The 25,336-nt window shown below is 43.0% G+C and overlaps 1 protein-coding gene across 1 annotated transcript in view; it reads left to right on the plus strand.

Annotated features, from left to right (window-relative positions):
- The window catches only part of ndufa4l2 (NDUFA4 mitochondrial complex associated like 2), a 220,803-nt gene that overhangs the window by 151,594 nt on the left and 43,873 nt on the right, over positions 1 to 25,336 (plus strand). Inside the window, exon 3 of the mRNA XM_003223631.4 lies at positions 3,512 to 3,749. Coding sequence (XP_003223679.2) covers positions 3,512 to 3,749 — 238 coding nt within the window. The remainder of the gene's footprint in view (positions 1 to 3,511; positions 3,750 to 25,336) is intronic.

The raw sequence follows: 25,336 nt of genomic DNA on the forward strand, positions 1-25,336 counted from the left end.
TTTCAGCCTGCAAAAATAGGAGTCTAGTGTCTAAAACCTGCCTTGGTCAGACCACACCTGGAATACTGTGTCCAATTCTGGGCACCACAATTGAAGGGAGATGCTGACAAGTTGGAAGGTGTCCAGTGGATGACGACTAAAATGATCAAGGGTTTGGAGAACAAGCTCTATGAGGAGTGACTTAAAGAGCTGGGCATGTTTAGCCTGCAGAAGAGAAGGTTGGAAGGAGACATGAGGGCCATGTACAAATATGAGGGGAAGTCATAGGGAGGAGGGAGCAAGCTTGTTTTCTGCAGCCCTGGAGACTAGGACGCGAACAATGGCTTCAAACTACAGGAAAGGAGATTCCACCAGAACATTAGGAAGAACTTCCTCACTGTGAGAGCTGTTCAGCAGTGGAACTCTCTGCCTCAGGCTGTGGTGGAGGCTCATTCTTTGGAGGCTTTTAAGCAGAGGCTGGATGGCCATCTGTCGGGGGTGCTTTGAATGTGATTTTCCTGCTTCTTGGCAGGGAGTTGGACTGGATGTTCCATAAGGTCTTTTCCAACTCTATGGTTCTATTATTCTTTTCCTTCCCTTCCTTCCTTCCTTTCAACGTTAACTTAATCCGGTTTCTCTCTTCTTGTTTTCTTCTTTCAAGACATGCTTTTCCTTTCTCCTTTCCTTTCCTTCCCCTTCCCTTTCCTTCCTTTTACAAGTTACCAAAAGTCAGGTTTCTCCCTTCTTGTTTTCTTGTCTCAAGGCAGGCCATTCCTTTCCTTCCTCTTTCTTCCTTTTACAAGTTATCAAAGTCAGGTTTCTCCCTTCTTGTTTTCTTATCTCAAGGCATCCTTTCCTTTCTCCTTTCTCCTTTTCCTTTCCTTTCCCTTCCTTTTACAAGTTACCAACGTTGGGTTTCTCACTTCTTGTTTTCTTGTTTCAAGACAGGCCTTTCCCTTTCCTTCCTTTCACAAGTTACCTAAGTCTGGTTTTTCTCATCTTGTTTTCTTGTTTCAAGGCCTCCTTTCCCTTCCCATTTCCTTACCCTTTCTTCCTTTTGCAAGTTACCAACATCTGGTTTCTCCTTTCTTGTTTTCTTGTTTCAAGGCATCCTTTCCCTTTCCTTTTTTTAAAAATAGTTTTTATTGAATTTAAAAATTTTCATACAATAATTCTTTTATCACATAGCAGATATATAATGTATCATACAATACTTGCCTTATTTTTTTATATCTACTGTTGATTTATATCTACTACAATGTTAACATTTGTCCATCTATATTTCTTCACCACTGTGTATCACCCCCTCCCACCCCGAGCCACTTCTTATATATTGTCCAACCAAAATCTCATTTCTTCCTGAGGCGGTAGCCCTCTATCCCTTTTTGGAGTCCTTTCTCAATAAATTTCCCCCATACATCCTCAAAATCATTTTTTCCCATATCCATCTTTTAACTTTTAATTTGCATGTTAGCTTATCATTTATTGCCAATTTCCATACCTCCTTATACCATTCTTCAATCTGAACATTTATTACTTTTCTCCAGTTCCTTGCTATAAGCAATCTTACTATTGTGAATAAATATGTTATTGCTTCTTTTTCTTTTTTATCCAACTTATTGTTATTATAAACTGATAATAATGCATTACCAGAAGATATAATGAACATCAAGGCATCCTTTCCCTTTCCTTCCTTTTACAAGTTACCAAAGTCGGGGTTTCTCCCTTCTAGTTTCTACAAGTTGCAAATGTCTGGTTTCCCTCTTTCCTTGTTTCAAGGCATCCTTCCCCTTCCCTCCCCCTTCCCTTTCCTTCCTTTTACAAGTTACTTGTCTGGTTTCTCTCTTCTTGTTTTCTTGTTTCAAGGCCTCCTTTCACTTCCCTTTCCTTTCCTTCCCTTTCTTTCTTTTGCAAGTTACCAACATCTGATTTCTCCTTTCTTGTTTTCTTGTTTCAAGGCATCCTTTCCCTTTCCTTCCTTTTACAAGTTACCAAAGTCGGGTTTCTCCCTTCTTGTTTTCTTCTTTCAAGGCAGGTCTTTCCTTTCCTTTCCTTCCTCTTCCTTCCTTCTACAAATTGCAAACATCTGGTTTCCCTCTTCTTGTTTTCTTGTTTCAAGGCATCCTTCCCCTTCCCCTTCCTTCCTTTTACAAGTTACCAAAGTCAGGTTTCTCCCTTCTTGTTTTCTTCTTTCAAGGCAGGCTTTTCCTTCCCTTCCTCTTCTTCCTTCTACAAGTTGCAAACGTCTGGTTTCCCTCTTTTCTTGTTTCAAGGCATCCTTTCCCTTCCCCTTCCTTCCTTTTACAAGTTACCAAAGTCTGGTTTCTCTTTGTTTTCTTGTTTCAGGGCAGGCCTTCCCTTTCCCTTTCTACAAGTTACCAATGTGGGTTTTCTCCCTTAGAATCACAAGAGTTGGAAGAGACCTTGTAGACCAGGGGTCCTCAAACTAAGGCCCGTGGGCCGGGTGCGGCCCTCCAAGGTCATTTACCTGCCCGCTGTCCTAAACTTTAGACTTAGGGTTGACCTAAGTCTACCTGGTCTTTGGAGGTCTCTTTGCTTAGCTACGGCCTTGTGAGATCATCTAGATGGCTTTTGGAGGTCACTATCCGTACCTATGGTCCTATGAGACCTTCTAGATGGCCTTTGGGGACCCCTTTCCTTACCAATGGTATTCTGATGGCCTGGTGAGATCATCTAAATGGGCTTTGGGGCCCCTTTCCTTACCTATGGTCTTATGAAACCATCTAGATGGTCTTTAAGGGCCCCTTTCCTTATCTATGGTCTTCTGGTGGCCTGATGAGATCATCTAGATGGCCTTTGAGGGTCTCTTTCCTTACCTATGGTCCTATGAGACCTTCTAGATGGCCTTTGGGGGGCCCTTTCCTTACCAATGGTCTTCTGATGGCCTGATGAGATCATCTAAATGGCCTTTGAGGGTCCCTTTCCTTACCGATGGTCTTATGAGACCATCTAGATGGTCTTTGGAGGTCTCTTTGCTTACCTATGGTCTTATGAGATTGTCTAGATCAGGGATCCCCAAACTAAGGCCCATGGGCTGGAGGGGCCCTCCAAGGTCATTGACCTGTCCCCTGTCCTAAACTTTAGACTTAGGGTTGACCTAAGTCTGAAATGACTTGAAGGCATACAACAACAACAATCCTAGTTGTGGACTATTTCATCCTAGTCCGGCCCCCCAACAGTCTGAGGGACTGTGAATCGGCCCTCCACTTAAAAAGTTTGAGGACTCCTGTTGTAGACCATCCAGTCGATAGACAAGCCTTCCCTTCTCTGCTCCTTTCTTTTCTGTTCTCCTTCCTTCCTTCCTTCCTTCCTTCCTTCCTTCCTTCCTTCCTTCCTTCCTTCCTTCCTTCCTTCCTTCCTTCCTTCCTTCCTTCCTTCCTTCCTTCCTTCTACAAGCCACCTCCCTCTGCTGTCCCCTTGAACTCCAGGGCGCCTCTTGCCCCTCTGCCCCAACTTAGTTCTCCCTTCTTGACCCTCCGGGCTGCTCCTCTCTTCCCGGTCCTCCCTCCAGGAGATGGGAAGTTCTCCGCCTCCTCCTCCTCCTCCTCTTCTTGCTCCTGCTCCTGCTCTCGGTCCCAGAGGCGGGAGCTGTCCGAGCGAGGAGGCAGTTGGAGAGGTCCTTTCAGCCGCCGCCGAAGCCAAGCCGAGCCGAACCGATGGGAGCCGACGAAGCCCGCGCTGCCCCGCAGCCTCCCCGAGGAGCCTCACTTCGGGCCCTGTTGTCCCGGCAACTCAAGCGGCACCCCGGAGTGAGTCCTTTCCCCCGTATCCGCGTTTCTTTTGAAGGAAACCCTTCCCCGAACTTGAGAAAAGCCACTAGGGGGGCATCTGGAATTGATGCAGTTTGACCATACTCGACTGCCCTGCTTCAATGCATCAAGAGTTTAAGTTTTGCAAAGTCTTTCGCCTTCTCTGCCTAAAAGGGTTGAGGACTCACTAAACCATAACTCTCAGAACTCCATAATATTCAGCAGTGGTGGTGAACTTACTGTCTTAATTCTACCCTCTAAATCTTCCCACTACATGCTGCCTCTTCTGCCTTGCCGCATGGCCATTGGTGATGCTTGTTTGGGGTTTGGGGAGGGATGCCTTCCACAAGGGAATAAAGACCTTCCTGTCTTCCCTTCCTAAGAAATCATCCCCAGTTATCTTTTTCTCCCCTTTTTCTCTCCCACTGCTTTCTGTCTTCATTCCTGAAGGGGTTCAGAAACTCAACAGGTGCTCTTTTTCTTGGTAAGGAGGCACAGCTTTCCTCTCCTGGTACCATTTCTATGATTGGGAATAGAGGGGAGATCAATTGCTTTGGAGAACAAGGAGGAGGATGTCTCATAACCAGAGGAGCCCCTCCAGGAATGAAGTGCCAACCGGCCACACTCCCTTCCCTACTTTTTTTTTCCATGTCAGGAGCAACCAGAGTTGCTTCTGGAGTGAGAGAATTGGCCATCTGCAAGGACGTTGCCCAGGGGACGCCCGGATGTTTTTGATGTTTTTACCATCCTTGTGGGAGGCTTCTCTCATGTCCCTGCATGGAGCTGGAGCTGATAGAGGGAGCTCATCCACACTCTCCCCGGGTGGGATTCGAACCTGGCAGCCTTCAGGTCAGCAACCCAACCTTCAAGTCACAAGGCTTTAGTCCACTACGCCACCGGGGGCTCCTCCTTCCCTACTAAGAAGTGGGGGAAGCCATACTACTTCCCAGATTCTCCTAGTTCAGAATCTGTTCAGATCCCATCCTTCCCCCAGGTCATATTCCATCCTTATCCTGGATTGCTGTGAGTTTTCCAGTCTGTATGGCCATGTTCCAGAAGCATTATCTCCTGACATTTCACCCACATCTATACAGTGTTCCCTCACTACTTCGCTGTTCATTTTTTGCAGATTTGCTGTTTTGCGGTTTTTCAATAAACTCTAAAAGACTATTATAAATCATTAAAAATTACAATTTACAGCCTAAGGAAGGGAGGAAGGAGAAGCCAAAGGGAGAGAAAATGAGCCCAAGCAGCAACGGGAGGGGAAGGAGGCAATTTATCAACACACGATTGGTTGATAAAGACTTAAAATAGTATATAACTACTAAAATAATGTATAAATATTATAATAAATATAACGTCCCTACTTCGCGGATTTTCACTTATTGCGAGTGGTCCTGGAACCTAATCCCAGCGATAAGTGAGAGAACATTGTAGCAGGCATTCTCAGAGGTGTGAGGTATATTGGAAACTAGGCTAGTGAGGTTTATATATGTGTGGAAGGTCCAGGGTGGGAAAAAGAATTCTTGTCTGTTGGAGGCAAGTGTAAATGTTGTAATTAATCACCTCGATTTGCATTGAAAAGGCCTAACTAATTCCTGCCTGGGGAATCCTTTGTTGGGAGGTGTTAGCTGGCCCTGATTGTTTCCTATCTGAAATCCCCCTGATTTCTGGGTGTTGTGCTTTATTTACTATCCTGATTTTAGAGTTTTTAAATACTGATAGCCAGATTTTGTTCATTTTCATGGTTTCCTCCTTTCTGTTGAAATTGTCCACATGCTTGTGGATTTCATTGGCTTCTCTGTGTAGTCTGACATGATAGTTGTTGGAGTGGTCCACCATTTCTATGTTTCCAAATAATATGCTGTGTCCAGGTTGGTTCATCAAGTGTTCTGCTATGGTTGACTTCTCTGGTTGATAACACTATGTAACATAATTTTTGTTCTTGTTCTTGGGTTATAAATGTCATTTCCTAATTGGTTCTATCATAAAAACATAGAAAAAATTTATTAAACTGCCAAAACTTAGTTTTGGTAGGACACCTTGCAGCACATTTCTCTATAGTTTTTCAATGACTCTCAACCAATTCAACACAGTTTGTGGCAGCCACAAAAACAAAGTTTCTGGAGTAGAACAACTACTTTCAAAGTAAGAACCACATAATTAAACAGAAAATAACACTTCAAAACTAGGAACAGAGTTTTTTCAAATTTTGTTAATAAATAATAATAATAATAATAATAATAATAATAATAATAATAATAATAATAATAATTTTATTGTATGACACAGCAAACAAGATAGACATGCTGGATTTCATATCACAAAATCACAAGTCGAACACTTCCCAAGTGTCTAGGACTGTGTGATGTATTTTTGGATGATGCGTGCAGATTATTATTATTATTATTATTATTTTATGACTATCCAGTGGTGCAACGGGTTAAACCACTGAGCTGTTGAACTTGCTGACCAAATGGTCAGGAGTGCAAATTCAGGGAGCAGGGTGAGCTCCCACTGTTAACCCCAGCTTCTGCCAACCTAGCAGTTCAAAAAAATGTAAATGTGAGTAGATCAATAAGTACCACTCCGGTGGGAAGGTAATGGCGCTCCATGCAGTCCTGCCGGCCACATGACCTTGGAGGTGTCTACGGACAACACTGGCTCTTCAGGTCAGAAATGAAGATGAGCACCACCCCCAGAGTCGGACATGACTAGACTTAATGTCAAGGGGAAACCTGTACCTTAGTAATTTTATTCTTATACCCTGCTACCATCTCCCCAAAGGGACTCGAGGCAGCTTACATATGGGACAAAATGCCCACAAGACAAAAATATAAAACACCATTAAAATAGGAACATAATAAAATAAACATTCCAGATAAAAACATAATTAAAATAAAACATATAAATATAAAACAGCGGTGTCAGAACCCAATCAAAATCATCATCATGCTCTGTTACATAGTGAAATTGAAGCTGGTTAGCACTTGAGTGGGAGTGTGTCAGTGAATACTAGGGGCTATTGGCTATGTTTCAGAGGAAGGGACAGGCAAAGCCACCTCTGAATATTCCTCACCTAAGGAAACCCTGAGCCCCTGATAGCACGGTGAGTTAAACGTCTGAGCTGCTGAACTTCCTGACCGAAAGGTTGGCAGTTCAAATCCGGGGAGCAGAGTGTGTTCCCGCTGTTAGCCCCAGCTTCTGCTAACCTAGCAGTTAGAAAACATGGAAATATGAGATACTGCTCTGGTGGGAAGGTAATGGTGCCCCATGCAGTCATCCCAGCCAGATTACTTTGGAGGTGTCTACGGACAACGCCGGCTCTTTGGCTTAAAAATGGAGATGAGCACCAACCCCTAGAGTCAGACATGACTAGACTTAACATCAGGGGAAAACCTTTACCTTTACTTTTAAGAAACGCCTCCAAAATACATGGGATGGCTTGAAGGCACATAAACACACACAGAAACAGTGGTTAAAGCATCCCCTGCCAATTTTACTCTGATGGAACAGAGGACAAGTGTTCCAGGCAACTTGCTCTGTGCCTGCTATGCAAGTTTGCTTCTGTTTTTAATTGAGGGAAAGATAGTCCTATCCCAGTATGAGATAAGTAGTATAAGAGAGGTAAACTGTACACATTATTCAATACTATTGCAAACACCGGAAAGCAAAAGCCAAATTTAAGTATCATCTCTGAAAAGCATGAGTGGCTGCAAGCTCAGCAACTTGCAAATGTTTGTATTCTTGGACTGATCCCAAAGTTGCAGTTTTCAAATATTGTATCATAAATACCTTATTTATAAAACAAGAAGGGTCTGGAATTCAAGATCCACACCATACCTTTTTCCTGGTAAGTTATCCACAAGTGTCTGTGAGAAATAATTGTGTGTGTGTGTAGGTTTTTTTTTTAAGAAAGAAGAACATTCTGCACACATTTAGGAATTATTTTGTTTAGTGTCTTCCTTCTATCATGCTGTAGCAGGTCTATAGGATTTTTTAAAGGTCTGGAAACTAAGTCTTATGAGATACAGCTTTGGGAATTCTGGATACTTAGGTTGGAGAAGAAGAGACTGAGACCCCTTCTAAATTACCATGTAATCCAGATTATCATTCTGTTTTGAACTGGATTATACGAGTCTGCATTGCCATATAATCCAGTTCAAAGCAGCTAATCTGGATTTTATATGACAGTGTAGAAGGGGACTGAGATGTGACATGATAAAGGTAAAAGTAAAGGTTTCCCTTGACGTTAAGTCCAGTCATGTCTGGCTCTGGGGGTTGGTGCTCATCTCCATTTCTAAGTCAAAGGGCCAGTGTTGTCCGTAGACACCTCCAAGCTCATGTGGCTGGCATGACTGCATGGAGCGCCGTTACCTTCCCGCCGGAGCGGTACCTATTGATCTACTCACATTGGCATGTTTTCGAACTGCTAGGTTGGCAGAAGCTGGAGCTAACAGCGGGCACTCACTCCGCTCCCCGGATTTTAACCTGTGACCTTTCGGTCTGCAAGTTCAGCAGCTCAGTGCTTTAACACACTTCTCCACCGAGGCAAAGCCACCTTTAAATAGCTGAAGGTATACCATTTAAAGGGTGAAAGAGCTTGTTTTCTTCTGCTCTGGAGATTAGAATAAGATTCAAACTATAAAAAAAGATAATTCGGAAAAGCATCTTCATGGTACAATCTATTCAACAGGATGGAAAGATTCTGGAACAGATTATTACGGAGGCAGTCTGCAATGACTTAGAAAGGAATGCTGTGATTGCTAAAAGTCAACATGGATTTCTCAAAAACAAGACATGCCAGACTAATCTTAACTCTTTTTTTTTTTTTGATAGAAATACAAGCTTGGTAGATGTAGGGAATGCTATGTATGTGGCATATCTTGATTTTAGTAAAGCCTTCGACAAGGTCCCCCATGACCTTCTTGCAAGCATATTAGACAAATGTGGACTAGGCAATGCTACTATTAGGTGGATCGGTAATTGGTTTAGCAACCAAATCCAAAGGGTGCTCACCAATGGTTCCTCTTCATCCTGGAAAGAAGTGACGAGTGGAGTGCTGCAAGGTTCGGTCCTGGACCCGGTACTATTCAGCATCTTTATTAATGACTTGGATAAAGGTTTAGAAGGCATGCTTATCAAGTTTTCAGATGACACCAAATTAGGAGGGATAGCTAATATTCCAGAAGATAGGATCAGGATTCAAAATGATTTTAATAGATTGGAGAGATGGGACAAAACTAACAAAATGAATTTCAAAAAGGACAAATGTAGGACACTACACTTAGGCAAAAAAAAAAATAACAAAGATACAGGATGGGTAATGCCTGGCTCGATAGTGGTCCATATGAAAAAGATCTTGGAGTCTTCATGGACAACAAGTTGAACATGAGGCAACAGTGTGATGCAGCAGCTAAAAATGGGATTTTGGGCTGCCAATGGGATTTTGGGCTGCCAATGGGATTTTGGGATGCATCAAAAGGAATATAGTGTCTAGATTGAGGGAAGTCATGGTGCCTCTCTATTCAGCTTTGGTTAGACATCACCTGGAATACTGTGTCCAATTCTGGACATCACAGGATATTGACAAACTGGAAGATGTCAAGAGGAGGGTGGCTAAAATACCTCACAACCTCTGAGGATGCCTGCCATAGATGTGGGCGAAACATCAGGAGATAATACTTCTGGAACATGGCCACACAGCCCGAAAGACATACAACAACCCTGTGATCCCGGCCATGAAAGCCTTCGACAACACGGTGGCTAAAATGTTCAAAGGTCTAGAGACTGCAGTTGCAATCCTGTATAGTTGTAGTAGTTTTATGTGCAGGCCTTCAGTAGATGCTGAAGCCTTCTATACTGCCATATAATGCAGATTATCAAAGCAAATAATCCACATCATCTGCTTTGAACTGGATTATATGAGTCTAAATTGCCATATAATCCAGTTCAAAGCAGATAATCTGGATTTTATATGGCAGTATAGAAGGGGCCTTGGTCATATACCACATCACCACACAGATATACTAAATAACATCTGAAGACACTCTCACACAGCTATTTGGTGTTTCAGAGCCAGTCAGCAGGATTACAGCAGTGTCTGGCTATGTCTCTGTAGTCATAAGCAAAATTATTACAGCAGCATTAATATCCCTGGAGGACCCTGGTGGATCTCAGTAATGATGTTATTATTTCATACTTAGCTGTAGGGACATAATCAAACCCTTCTGCGGCCCTATCTGTTCTCCACAAATTGTGGAATGGTTGGGGAAGGGGCTTCAGATGCTTTTCAGAAAGATGGGTGGGAGGTTGGGGTACTGCACTGAGAAGAATACCAATTTCAGTAACGCCCCAAAAAGGACTAACACAGACATAAGGGAAATAGCTGTATAAATTTGTTCCTAACAAGATATCCATATTCGGCTGACAGTGACAGAAGTGGGGTTGTGCATATAACAGCACTGTGCATTGCAGTCATGGGTTACATATTGTTGATTGCACATTTCACAATAGTACCCAGGCATTGACATGCATTGCCCAGTAATGTTATTCTGTTGGAAATAGCAACCCCCCAAGCCTTTCACTATTTATTAGTTAATGTATATATTTGCTAACCTGTATTCTATGTATATGTTGATTTGCCAGTTTGACTGACCTCTTTGGTGTGGGAGAAGCTATAGACATGTGATTGTACTGAACATGTTCAGACTCAGGACTCCGTTTTTGTATGCAGTATGTGCTTGTCTTTAATGAAAGCAGACGGTTTGGCATCAGACCTCAGTGGATGTGGTTGCATGTTGCTTTTTGGACTTCAATATAGAAATATGCTTATGGACTTCAGTGAGTATAAGTATACTTAAAGACTATGGTCTACTGATTAAGAATGATACTGTGTGTACTCAACACAGAGAGAATCTATATCCTATCTATAACTGAACTTCAATAAGAAATGTGCCTGTATCGTGAATTAATACAAGAAGTTTGTGAGTAAGCAATAGTTGATATTTTTCAAAGAAGACTTTGCTTTTTATCTCTGAGCACATATTTTAAACTAATAGGTTTCAAGGGAGTGTATATCTTTTGGGCAATTCCAACTGCAAAGAAACAACCATCATCTGCTAACCAAATATATTTTTGTAGTGGCATGTCTTTGTCCTTGACAGTTCAAAGACATTGTTCTTCAGTTTAACAGCTGAGTTACCTGTGCGCCATTATATGAATGCTTGTGAATATCCTTCTTCAGAAAGTTGACTTCTAACAAGGAAATGCTTTTCTTGACTAGTGGTTTTCAAAAGGTGGTCTCCACATTTAATGGAGATTCACATTTGCCAAAAGTATACGTGCCCGGAGACTGAGTGCAGTTATTTTCCAATATATTCTGTATGGGGATTGTGTACCATTGGTATCAAATATCTCTATATGCAGATATTATTTATACTACATTAAGGGAATGTTGGATTACAGCCACTCTGTGCAGAGAAACAGTAATATAGCATGATTTGTACCTACTCTTTTGAGAATATTGCCTAAATCACACATATATACCAGGACTGAATCCTGACTTTCATCACTTTGCTCTGTTTCTTGGGTGAGCAACCTGGGGAATTTCTCACTCCCAGATGTTGCTCCCACAATCTCTGGTCTTTGACCATACAATAGGGGCTGATAGGAAATGGAATCCATGTCTGGAAGGCAACATTATCCAAGATGGAGTCACTTCCTATTCTCAACACTCTCTTTTCTCACTTAATTCTCCATTTCTAAGACTGTGGCCCAAATGGAAACTTTTCTACAGTTTTCAAAGAGTAGCAGTGTTCTCCTCCTGTTATCTCCCTCACTCCATAAACTCAAGAAGGACTGAAAGGAGAGGAATATGCAAGAAACTTCCTTTCCTTTGATGTTAATATGTTTTTTAAAGGGGCCACTCAGCTCTATGAGTATTAGGTCGTTCAAATCGGATGTTTTTACTGAGATTTTTGCAGAAAGAATTTTACTTGGACTCCACAACATTCCTCCTGCTGTTGCTACTGGAACTCCTGCCCTGCTTTCCCCCTTGGGAAAAGAGCAATCACATCTTCTCCTATTTAGAGGGATTTAAAAGGCCCTTGTGGTTTTGCCCTCTTTCTTTCTCCTTCTCTCAAACTCATTTTATGGCCCAAACTTGGGCTCCGTTCCCTCCATCTACACAGATGCAAGCTTGTGCCTTCTTTTAATGCTGGGTAATTTGTTCACTAACCCTCGATGGCCACGGCTGGCATACGCAAAGTTGGCAAGAGAGGAGATTTGATGTGTTGTTATTTACCTTGTTATATCCGATGCCTCTAAGGGGTTTTTCTACACTCTAGGCATAAATCAACACAGAGTGGGTTTCTTCCCTCCCTCATATGCTTACATACCTCCCAATTTCCAAAGCCAGCTTAAGGTGTGTGGGTTTTCTTTTTCCTGTGTCCTCTGTGATCTGACTTCTGCCGCCTCCTAAACACACACACACACACACACTTCAGAATTTCAGTGACAGAACAACAAGCTTACAACCCACCAGCCCCTTCATCCCATCTCCCAAAGCCATTGTCTTGCCTTCTATCAAAAATTCATGACAGGGATTTTGTTTACAAATATGAATAAACCCAGATAAATTATATATGCCCGCGAGGCTTTGATATAAATACAATTTCCCCTCTCACAGGCTCAAGAAGGGGAGAGGGAGATGGCCTTATTTGAGTTGGCTAAGTGCGTGCCGCGCACACACAGAGAGAAATACATTTTCATTATATACAGTATATGGACAATGTTTGAAATGCCCATTCTTTTCCACAGCCACAGGATTATTTTTTCTTCACTGCATATAGATCACAGATGGGATACATGTGGCCAGCCAGATGTTCTGCAACTCCTGTCAATGATGGCTGGGATATTGTTTGTTTGACCCATCTTAAGTGACTAAATAATACCCTAAGACAGTGGTTCTCAACCTGTGGGTCCCCAAGTGTTTTGGCCTACAACTCCCGAAAATCCCAACCACCTGTTAGGATTTCTGGGAGTTGAAGGCCAAAATATCTGGGGACCCATAGGTTGAGAACCACTTCACTAAGGGAACCCCCACCGATCTGATCTTGAACACCGAGTCAGCCCTAGTTAGTACTTGGATGGGAGATTGCCAACAAATACCAGGAGTGTAGCCTAAATTTCAGCAGAAAGAACTGGCAAAAATTCCTTTGATTTTTCATTGTACAATAAAACCTAATAAAATTCATAGTTGCCATAAGTCATCAGGTAACTTGAAGGCAGATACACATATACAAGTGGATCCCTTGAATTCACAATTCAACACGTGTGAGTCAACAGAGATAAATCCCACTTATTCAATGAGTCTACTCTATCCAGGAGTAACAATAGGATTTAGACTAGTGAAGTATGAAATCCCCCAACCTTCCTAGATAAATAGAGAGATAGAGAGATGCATCAGTCTATAGAATTTTATATAATCACAGAATTGTTGGAAGGGAGAGTCAACTCATTGCCTGTTCAGGAGCCAGTTTCATTCAGATCCATTTGGAAGCCTCAGAACCAACCATGCCACATGTCTTTATCACAACTCTCAGAATTGAGCACCCTACAACTTAGTAATGTATATGTATTTAGTGAAAGCCTTTGTGAGATATAACTTTGTCGGATGGCAGAACTGGGAACCACATATTGGATATTTCCATAATCTTGTTTATCAAGCTGTATTTGCGCTGCTGCTGCTGTTGTTATCATCATCATCATCCATCTCTCCCATGGATCAAGGTGAGAAACAACAACATATTAAAATACCACATATAACACCAGTTTAAAAGATCCAGTTAAAACACAGATCATGACTAACTAGAGTAAACATCCCTCAGAGAATCTGTGCATACTGGCTGGATTATATGGGAGGAAGCAATCCCACGGATAATCTGAAACCATGTGGGGCTTAAAGATAACCAAAGCTTTGTACCTTGCCCAGAAATGTATTGTCAGTGGAATGATTTCTATATCAATAATTGATATTTAATTTAATAATAATTGTTAAGATTTTAATGTTGGTGCAATATGATCACTCCTGAATGAACTAGTAACCAAGATTAGTATGTATGCCTGAGGGCAGATAACTGGTTGTTGTTTTAATTATTGTTAAAGTGCCATGTACAGTGATGGTGCTATATAACAATGGTAATGATAATAATCTTCATCTCTCACTATTGGCTATGCTGACTAGGGGTGTTGTAATATAACACAATGGGAGACACACCCACTCATATACAGAGAGAGAGAGAGAGAGAGAGAGAGAGAGAGAGAGAGAGAGAGAGAGAGTCACGCAAACATACATGTACTACCCAATAGCAAACCTGCAAACATGCAGCTAGAAACAGTTATATATCAATACAATGAACCTAGGATGATAGGGCCTTGTTTCCCCACATCATTCCCCCCCTCCCTCCCATTTCTATTATCCAGATCAGGCCGAATTATGCAAAATAAAGGAATATAGATATGAATGCTTCCTTTGGGTAAGTTATTTATTGCAGAATTCAGGTCTTGCTTTATTTGGATTTGGATTTGGTTTAATTTGTTTCTCCCGTTAACCTTAGGGAACACATATAGAATTGTGTCGCTACACTTCAGTCCAGGCAGGCGTGCTTAAAAAGGCTTCATCCTTTACCACCGGAACAATCTTAACACCACCACCATACCCATGGCCATTAAAGCAAAGAATTGCCATTCTCCACCAATTTACAGCAACCCTGGTGAGGCCACATTCTTCTGCCGTAGAGGGTTAAGTGGGTGTATCTTCTATAGGGTGTATGATCCAAATATTCACCCTCCGGCATTTCACAGTCACAAATAATGTATTTCTGATACATCTGGAGGGGTTCGTACTTCAAACAGCCCTATTCGTCTCACATCAAAGATTACTGACGGAGTGTGCCTCCACTCCTCTCCCCCACTCTTGCTATTATACTCTTCTCAGCCTGTACTCTTCAATATGTTATTACCGTATATTTTGCTTAACCTATCCAATAGTGTGTTTGTTTATTCTGCAATAGCCTACACTACATCAGCCTCTGAGACAGTTGTATTAGTCACAAATTGTCCATAAGAGCTTCCTTTTATGGAGCAAAACTTCAACAAATTAAATAAAGTGTTTGATCTTCTTGTGGTTTTAGCTCTGTTCAATTGGCCATTCAGGCCCTTTTTTAAGAGATGGAAGCAAAATTCTTCAAAAGGTTTGGGGAGGGGGATACAGTGGGCCCTTAGTATTCACTGGAGTTTGGTTCCAGGACACCCACTGTGGATTTCAAAATCCATGGATACTGAAGTCCCATTATACACACTGGCATAGCAAAGTGGTGTCCCTTATATAAAATGGCAAGGTTTGCTTTTGGAAACCTTGTTGCCCAGGGGACACCCAGATGCTTTACCTAACCAGACTGGTCCATAGCAACATGTGGCTGGGTACAGCTAATAGATAAATTACTCATAATTTAGAAAACACATCAGTATAAGAAAATACAGAACTCACCATGTCAGAAGCCTTTTCCACAGGTAGCTATAGTGGATGGTGTCAGCAGTGTTGGTGCAGGCAGTTATTCCACTCTGGATCTTAACCATGAACTTAGGAACTGTCCAAAGTGCTGGTCCCATTGTACAGAATGGGTTCAGCACCTTGGACAGCTGTTTTAATAGAGTACCCCTGTAACATTAAACTCACCAGCACATATGCCAAGAAAAGAGCATCTCTTTATCTTTGGAAACAAGACAGTTGGTGAATAAGCCTAACCTCAGTTCATTCAAATCTGTCTAAGAAGTCTTCCCTCAAATTGCTTCCTACCCCCATTCTAATATCACCCCATCATATATTCCCCCTCAATTTCAAGCAGATGATCATCAGTTGAGAACTTAGTGTGGAAGTATTTTCTGCTGAGAGTAGAACTAATGGACTCAAATTACAAGCAAAAAGATTCCCCTTAAACATTAGAGAAAATTTCTTCATTGCACTATCTCATAGCCAATGGAATAGACTGCTTTGGAGAGTGGTACTCTCCTTCCTTGGAAGTCTTTTAAAAAGATTGAATGGACATCTTTGGGGAGTGCTCTAACTATGCATTCCTGCATGACGGGGGGTTATACTAGATGTTCTCCATGGCCCCTTCTAAGATTCTATAATCTCTTATCTACATCACCCTCATTTATAGATGCAATAATGCAAATACTCAGCAAAGCTGACTAATTAAACAGTCAGTTGTGGGGCATGAAAGAACATAAGAGAGCTGGCAGTGAGCTCTACTGCACATCTGCCTTCATCACAAATATGTTTATTTTAAATCCCAGTGTCAGAAAATGAGGGACTCCCCCTGGAAACACTGGTGATTAGAAGGTACACAAATGGTTAACTGTGGGGACCAGGCCACATACTTCTGAAATATATTAGAGAAAGAGTAAGAGCAATTGACAGAGTCCAGGCTGCTAAGGAGATTCTTGACATGCCATCCATTATCCACAATCAGCTGTTGTTCACATCATCCATGTAGATCAGCATTTTCACCTTGCAACAGCTTCTCCTGCTGCTGTGTGGTTGCACTTCCCAGGGTGTCCAACTGCCTCAGCCCGTGATTAATGCCAACTCCACATCTATGGCCAGCTGAGTCTGAAATAGCTCACAACTCCCACAACGCTGCTAGGGAACCAGCAGTGGAGCAAAACAAGCTGTGCTAACAAGGCAGGGTCTAGAAATAATAATGGTGTGGGTTGTACTAATAGTAATACATCGTAGTAGAAACAACAACCTAGCTTAGCCGTTGTGAAGTTTGAGAAACTGACCTTTTTCAAGATACATCTAACAGCCTACATCCTTTAGTCTAAAGGACCTTATACAATAAGGCTGTCTATTAGGGGTGTGCAATTCGGTTGAACCCCATGCCATTTTCAGTGTCCGGATTTCAGTGGCTCCCCCAATCCATTTTTCAGGAGCCTTCTAAATTCAGGCAGGCAAAATTCCATTTTTCAATTCGGCAGCCAAAAGATCTGTTTCTGTTCCAAGAAAATCCAGCCGATTGGTGGCAATGGGGGAACTTCCGAGGCTCCCGTTTTCATCATTTTTAGGGCATCAGGTTTAAGAAACCACTTTTTCTGGGATTGTTTCTCCTGATATCCTTCAATAAGATCTGACTTAACGCATCAAACATAAGAAAACACCTTTTTCTGGGATCGTTTGACCTCAACACCCTTTCAATGAAACTGAGTTTTTAAACACTTTTTTTCAGTAGGAGCCACATCACCTGAAGGAGCATTACCTCTTGACACTATAAAATGGTGTCTTTAGAAATGGCAAAACACCTCTACCCCACATTTTGAAGCTTGCATCGTGTAAAGGGCAGCATTGATGGCAGTTTCTTAAACATGTTGAAAGGTTTTATTGATATTTGAGTCAAACAGCAAGGCAAGCCATGCAGTGCTGCAAGCTGCACTGAGACTTTTAGATCACTTTTAGATCACCAGCGGACTGGAGCATGATCTGTCTCTCTCAGAAGCCTGCTTATAACAAAAAAAAATGGAGGCCCAGCTTGGCTAAAAGACATGTCATGGCTTTCTACTGTTCTGATTGGCTCAACAGGCAGGGCTCACAGAAAACCCCCCATGCAGGCGTGCGGGTACCTCTCTGCACACCACATGTAGCCAAATGAAACCAAAAGTAGCTGTGGCCAGCAGCCAAGTGGTCTGTTGTGGCCAAACAAAATGTTGGTGGTGCCTGTATTATTATGGCTGGATGAAATTGCTGAAGGAGCAAAATAAGCTGGAGCCCATTTTGAAAAACAGACCCATGCACAACCGTACTGTCTACATTCTAGCCTACTGAGTGTAACTGACCCTGACTTGACCCACCCTGACAGTTGGAGATGGGGTTTATAGTCAAACACACCTGGAAGGTAAACTTAGCAGAAAAAGAGCAAAGGAAATTATCTTATCTCAAACCAAACCATTGGGCCATCAAGCTGACAAGCTACAAAACAAGGCTCTTTTCCTGCCTGGAGATGCCATCGAACAAAGATAGGAGTTTTTACATACAAAGCATTATGTGATCTGCCACTGACAAGAGTTAAGCCAGGTGTCTTCCTCTGCTACACCCATGTGTACCTTCCCGCTCTTACTTATCTTGTTGTTTTAGTAGGGTTGGTCTGTCTTTGCATTTTAGAGATAGGATTCCCACTCTGCTTCCTAATGTAATAAACCATCGGGGTATGCAAAAATGAGTCTGAAAGAAGTAGAACTTGGAAAATTGTTTTGGACTAAAACTCCATTCTGGAGCATTCTGGGACTTGCAGTCAAAAAAGCAACTTCTCTAAGCTCTGAATAGAGCAAACATATGTTCCCAGAAATATCAGAATGCTGCTTGGGAGACATGCCAGTACTGTGTTCTTCTAGACTCTGTATGGTTCCTGCAGAGAGAGCAAGGCATCTACTTTCCTGCCAGGCAACCATTGCAACCTCCTCCAAGGTAGCAGCCAAATTTGTATGTTTATCCCAAGTGACTTGCTCATCCTCAGATGTTTCCCCAGTATTAATAACCCAGCAGCAGATGGTGAAATATGTCTGTAATCTCTGATTCTCCAAAGAGAAGCCAACAGTCCCTGGGACTGTAGCATCATTCTTGATTACCTGGTGTATTTCAGATAACAGCGACTGCCAGGAACACAGCCAGCACATGGCAAGCACACTGCACAAAAAGGAAAATCATTATTTCCCAACAACTCTAACCTTCAGTATCACAACAGGCTTTCACTGTCTGAAACGTGGCATTTGGCAAAGGAAGTGAAATTGCATCAGGAGAGAAAAGTTTGTACCTGGTTCTGCGCCGACTGATATATTAGAAGATGAGATCAAGGGAGTGAGATGGTGCTAGGCACAAAGACATTCTCTAGTTCCTTCTTCCATTGGCAGGAGTGGAGAGCAAAGCTCGGATGAGAATAGTGAGAATTAATAATGATTCCTAAGCTTACTTTTTCCTCTCACTTCTGTCACCCTTTCCTTCCATATCTGCACTGGATTCCTACCTCTCTTCTATATTGGCTCTAGATGCAGTGTGGAGAACATTTGGTCTTCAAGAAACCCCATATAACCTGATCAATGGTAAAGAATCATGGAGGTTGTCATCCAGAAAATCTTTAGACAAAATTTCCCTAATTCTTCTTTAATCCTTAAGCAGAGACGGTTCAACCGAGAGGCAATATAGTCATTTGCCTGTGGCGCCGCCCTCCTGGGGGCGCCCTCGAGCCATCACACCACCCCCCACCTCCTTTCCCTTCGGCCCAGGCCTTCGGGAAGGCCCAGGCAGGCCGCAGCAGCAAGGCCAGCTAAATCACGGCCCTCTTTCAGGACGTGGCGCCCAGGTGAGGAGGGGAAGGGGAAGGGGCGTCTCACGAAGCCAGGGTGTACCTCTTCTCTTCTCCTCCCCAGCTGAAGCCCAAAGAAAGCCAAGGAGGAGGAAGAGGCGAGCGACTGCTGCTCTCTCTTTCTGTCTCTCTCCCCTCCTCCTCCTCCTCCACCTCTTTCTAGTCCGGTGTAGGGGCTGTAGCGAAGCTCCTAAGGAGAAGAAGCAGGAGGAAGGGGGGAGGAGAGGGGCTCTCTCTCTCTAGCTTTCTTTCCCTCCTTTGCTCATCTCTCCCACCGGTGGCTTGGGAAAGAGGGCCCAAGGCACAGGCTCCAAGGGGTACCTCCTCCTCCTCCTCCTCCTCCTCCTCTTCCCCAGGAGAGCCCATGCCCTGGGGCATCTGCAGCAGCTTTCATCAGAAGGTGCAGTTAAAGTGCCTCCCCGCATCCCAGTTCAATTTCCTCCTTTCTCCTCCCAACACCTCCCAACAAAGGATCCCCCCCCCCCCGCGCAGGCAACAGCCAGGCTTTGAAACTGCAAGGCTAATCATGCTGGCCAGCTACAACAGTCACATTTGCCTCAAACAGACAAGAGTTCTTTCCCCCACCCTGGACATATAGTCCAGAAAACTCACAACAACCCATGGACTCAAATCTTCTCCAAAACCTGGGAAGAAGGGGGCGGGGAGGCATTTGCAGCCTCTGGTTCTCCTTTCCACTCATTGCTGACAATTTTAGGGTCCTCTTTCTCTTTAAATGTGCCCTAACCCGGAGTGCTACCGTACCTTTTAAAAAAACAAGCTGAAAAGTGTATGCTCCCGCCAGTAAACAAGTCACGTCCCTCCCCCTTACATGCCCATCACCAAACATTTAAAGGGTAGGTCAGTGTATAGATAGATAGATAGATAGATAGATAGATAGATAGATAGATAGATAGATATAGCAAGACTTGGATGAAGGCAGCAAATCCACATCAAGTGCTGCCTGCATCTGTCCAAGGCGATCTTGTGTCCAGTTGGGGAGAAAGCATCTTTTTCATAAGAAAACTATAAAATCAGGACTGTAAATAAAGAAGAATCTGAAAACGGGAATTCCAGACAGCTAACATCTCCCAACCAAGGATTCCCACAGAGAGGCAACTTTGGAGGGAGAGAAGTAGTGTGTATTATCAAAGTCATTATTATTATTACTATTATTAATAAGATTATTATTATTGTGTTGCTTTGAGCCATGAAAATGAACACAATCCGGCCCCAAGTATTAAAACACTCTAATATCGGAACTGTATATAAAGAACAATACTATGCAAACAGGGTAATTCCAGGCAGGAAACAATCAGGGCCAACTAACACCTCCCAACAAAGGATTCCCCCAGGGAGGAAACTGTAGAGGGAGAGAAGTAGTGTGTATTACCAAAGTCATTATTATTATTATTATTATTATTATTATTATTATTATTATTGTGTTCAGGGCCGGTCGGAGATAAATTTAAATATTAAGCGGGGGCGCTGAAAAGCGCCCCCCGCCGGCCCCGCCTCCTGCGCCCTGGCCCCACCTCCCACCCAGCGTGCCCTGGCCCCGCCTCCCACGCTGCGTGGGAGGTGGGGCCAGGGCACGCTGGGTGGAAGGCGGGGCCAGGGTTGGCCCCGCCTCCCATGCTATTCGCCCTGGCCCCGCCTCCCACGCAGCGTGGGAGGCGCGGCCAGGGTTGGAAAGAGGGAGGCTTCGCCGCCCGGGGAGGGGAGGAGGGGATCCCTCCTCCCCTTCCCGGGCGGCGAAAGAGGGAGCCACAAGGCCAGGGCGCACTGGTTGGGCGGCGGGGCACCGTCAGAGCGGTGCCCCGCCTCCCGCCCAGCCTGACGGCGCCCCCCGGGACCTGCGCCCGAGGCGGCGGCGTCACGTGGCCTCTATGGTGGGGCCGGCCCTGATTGTGTTGCTTTAAGTCATGAAAATGAACACAATCTGGCCCCAAGAATTAAAAAACTCTTAAACCAGAACTGTAAATAAAGAACAACACTATGCAAGCAGGGTAATTCCAGGCAGGAAACCATCAGGGCCAGCTAACACCTTCCAACAAAAGATTTCCCCAGGCAGGAATCAGCCAGGCCTTGAAGCTGCAAGGCTATTCAATGCTAATCCCAATGATCAATTTCAACATTTTCACTGGCCTCCATCAGACAAGAGTTCTTTCAAACACTGGACCTTCCACAGATATGTAAACATCGCTTGCTTAGTTTCCAAAAACCGCACACACAGCCTTTGAGGATGCCTGCCATAGATGCAGGTGACACGTTAAGAGAGAATGCTTCTCAAACATGGCCATACAGCCTGGAAAACTCACAGCAACCCCATGCTTTCCTTCCTTCCTGCCCTGGCTTCTGCCAAGAAAATGAGACTTTGTACTTGTATTGGTTTAATCTGCCGTTTCCCTGGTTCTTCCTGAGAAAGGTAGGATCAAAAAGGCTCAAGTTTTCAATGAGTTTTTCTCTCTCCCTATGGTAGGTGGTATGGAATACATTATCCTGGCCTCTGTTACATCAGCTCCAATGTCTGGCAATCTGCTACTGGGCTGAATTCAAAGTGCTGGTCTTAACCTATCAAGCCTAAACGCTTCTGGTCCAGGGTTGTTTTATGTTTTCCGGGCTGAATGGCTATGTTCCAAAAGTATTCTCTCCTGACATTTCACCCCCATCTATGACAGGCATCCTCAGAGGTTGTGAGGTATGGACTGGATTATCTGAGTCCACATTGCCTTATATCCCAGTTCAAAGCAGAAAATGTGGGATTTTATTCAGCTGTGTGGAAGGGGCCTTGGGGAAAATGATCCTTGCAGTCATAATTTAGTGCGAATGGTGAGCATGGTTCCAGGATCTCATTCTAGGTTTTGAACATGTGTGTGTATATATAGGGAGCTCCAAGTGGCACAGCGGGTTAAACCACTGAGCTGCTGAACTTACTGACCAAAAGGTTGCAGGTTCAGATCTGGGGAGCGGAGTGAGCACCCGCTGTTAGCCCCAGCTTCTGCCAGCCTAGCAGTTTGAAAACATGCAAATATGAGTAGATCAATAGGTACTGCTCTGGCAGGAAGGTAACGGCTGCTGCCACCACCTTCAGGTCAGCAACCCAATAATTTGTTGGCTGTTCCAATTTGGGGAGCAGGGTGAGCTCCCGCTGTTAGCCCCAGCTTCTGCCAACCTAGTAGTTCAGTGATTGGTTTGGGTGGGGGCGCCAAAATTTCTGTTCGCCTATACTTGAAAATTACCTTGGACCGGCTCTGTCCTTAAGAAAGAGAGAATTATGCAGCCTTCCATATATTGATAGACTGAGGGTCCCAACCGTCTTCACAAAAATAACAAGTGATGAAAAATGCTGGGTTGGCAGTCCAACAACATTTGGAGAGCTATACAGTGTCCACCCCAGCCTTATGGTGATTACATTTTTCTGTCTCTTGTATAATATTTATCTTCTAGCCTTATCTTTTCTTAACAGACCTCATGCTGCTTTGCACTACCTTATCTCCTATCTTGTTTCTGTGTCTTTGTCTTAATATGCTGGTAGTTCCATGTTTTCTATTCTGTTGTGTTGTGTTGTACCTTGCATATGAAATTGCTTCTCCAGTCTCTCTTAAAGTATATGTTACGATTGTCCTTTCCATGTATATCCTACCTTTCTTCCAAAGAACTTAAGGCAGCATACATGGTACTCCTTCCCATTTTGTTCCTTGCAAAAACTGAGTGGTTGGGCTATAGTTATTTAACAAACTTAATGTTAAAGTAGGATTGCCAGGTGCCCCTTATTAAAGCAGATGATCTTTCTTTGAGAACTTGAAAGCCTGCTCCTTATTGGACTGGGATGTATCCTATTTGAGGGTCAGAAAACTTTTATACTGAACAAGGTAACAAAAAATCTCATATTTCTGTGTATGAGTCTTCATATAATTTATAAAAGTAAATAATACATTCAGCCCTCCATAGTTTTTGGGGTTAGGAATGCAGAATCTCCCTTGCTCACCCCACCCCCCCCCCCCCAAAAAACATTTTTAATATAAGAGAACACTTCTCTAGGAATCTGTAGGTCCTTCAGTGTAACTCTATGCTCACTCTCCTGTAGGGTCACACTGAAGGATCAGGAGCAGTGGTTCTGAACCTTTAGGTCCCAGAGGTTTTGGCCTTCAACTCCCAGAAATCCTAACAGCTGGTAAACTGGTTAGGGTTTCTGGAAGCTGTAGGTCGAAATACCTGGGGACCCACAGGTTGAGAACCACTGATTTAGAAATTTCTAAGGAGCACATATTAATCAAGTCTATGAGTAATCAGATTTGTAAAAGTTAATCCTGAAATGTGGAGGACTAATTGTATGTTAATTTTGCAAAGAAGCACATGGCAAAGTTAACCGAAAGCTGTATTTTCGGTCAGGGATTTAGATACACCACAACTTGTAAATAGCATTTTCCTGATTGTCAACCCAGCATGTCACAAATTTCAACTATCCCTTTATTACTATTTTGAAAAATTGACAATATTGTCAGAGTGGAACCCTGAACTTTCCATTCATAATCTTTTTTTGCCCCAACTATTCTTCTTGCAGATTTAGAAACTCTAGAAAGCCTATGTCTGTGAAGGTGCCTAGAAGGTTCAGGTGTATAAGCACCTTTTTTTTATTAAGCTTATAAAATTCTCAACACTCTTTTTGAGGAAAGTCTTTAGGCCACTTCTTCTCAAAAGAAATCACTTCTTGATCGAGGTCTCACATTTCTTTCTTTTTTTTGGTTTTTTGTTTGTTTTGGCCTCCATTCTCCTGCCATCTTGAAGATTACTTCTTTGTCAAGGCCACTTCAACCATCAGATTTGTATGTGCTTAAATTATCTATGTTCAAGTGTGTAAAATATAAATGAAATAGCACTTTGCATGCACATTTGTCTCACACTATCAACTGGTTGTACTGTAGCACCAGGCCTCCAGCCTCCGGTGTGTGTTAACCTTAATAAAAAAAAGATGCTTACATCCATTGAACAGATAAGATTATAGCTGGTCTTGATGTCAGATTATTGGGTGGGCTTTGGTACTTCCATGCCAGGAGAACAGTAGATCAAGTTCCAGGTCTTAGCCTGAACTCTGAAGGGGATATTCAAGGGGTTGAACCATATCCCCGAAACAGACTCAGGACCTTGGAGTCCCCCCGGGTGAGAAGGGCGGGGTATAAATGCTGGAAATAAATTGGAGAGCTCCATTAAAGCTAAGATAAGATGCAGAGTGGATTGTGCATCCCACTGACATGGGAGCCACCAGCTACTGCTGCTCCCACCAGCCCTCTCCAGTATACTGTTCCAGTTTAACAACATATAGAGGGTCTTAAGTCAGTCAATGTCTTCTATCATTAAATCGGTCTTTTTTTCCTACTGAGATCACAATCTGACATCTTTCAGTCAGTCCAGAGAACTAACTTCAGCCATGGGATGAAGCCAATATTTCATCTCATTTTAACAAAACATATACACTGGCAAAATAAACAAAAGTCTTGTGTGAGTCTTGTCCTTGTCCCCTGCTTCTCATGCTTGTCTGTCGCAATTTTAATCATTGCCTGTACTTATTCATTCACCCCTATGTTTATATGAATTTATTTTAAAGGAGCCAAACCAATTTTCCAACACCCCCCCCCCAAAAAAAACCCATCAGTGCTACATTAAAATTCTGCATCAACAGTGTTCCCTCACTTATCGCAATAAGTGAAAATCCGCAAAGTAGGGACACTATATTTATTTTAATATTTATACATGATTTTAGTAGTTATACACTATTTTAAGTCTTTATCAACCAATTGTGTGTTGATAAATTGCCTCCTTCTCCTCCTGTTGCCGCTTGGGCTCCTTTTCTCTCCCTTCGGCTTCTCCTTCCTCCCTTGCTTAGGCTGTAAATTGTAATTTTTTATGATTTATAATAGTCTTTTAGAGTTTATTGAAAAACCGCAAAACAGTGAATCCACGAAAAGTGAACCCCAAAGTAGTGAGGGAACACTGTATTCTGCAACAAGAAACAACAAGTAGGCTACAGATTTGGGCAGTGAGATTGTGTTCAAAGTCGTGCCACAGGGCAGGAAGGTATATTTTTGGATGAAATCACGAACAATTAGAACTAACCCAGCCAGTTTTCTCCTGCAGATTTAGAGAACAAGCCTTGCTAGAATTCCACCC

Source organism: Anolis carolinensis, chromosome 2, assembly GCF_035594765.1.
Source record: "Anolis carolinensis isolate JA03-04 chromosome 2, rAnoCar3.1.pri, whole genome shotgun sequence".
NCBI lineage: Eukaryota > Metazoa > Chordata > Lepidosauria > Squamata > Dactyloidae > Anolis > Anolis carolinensis.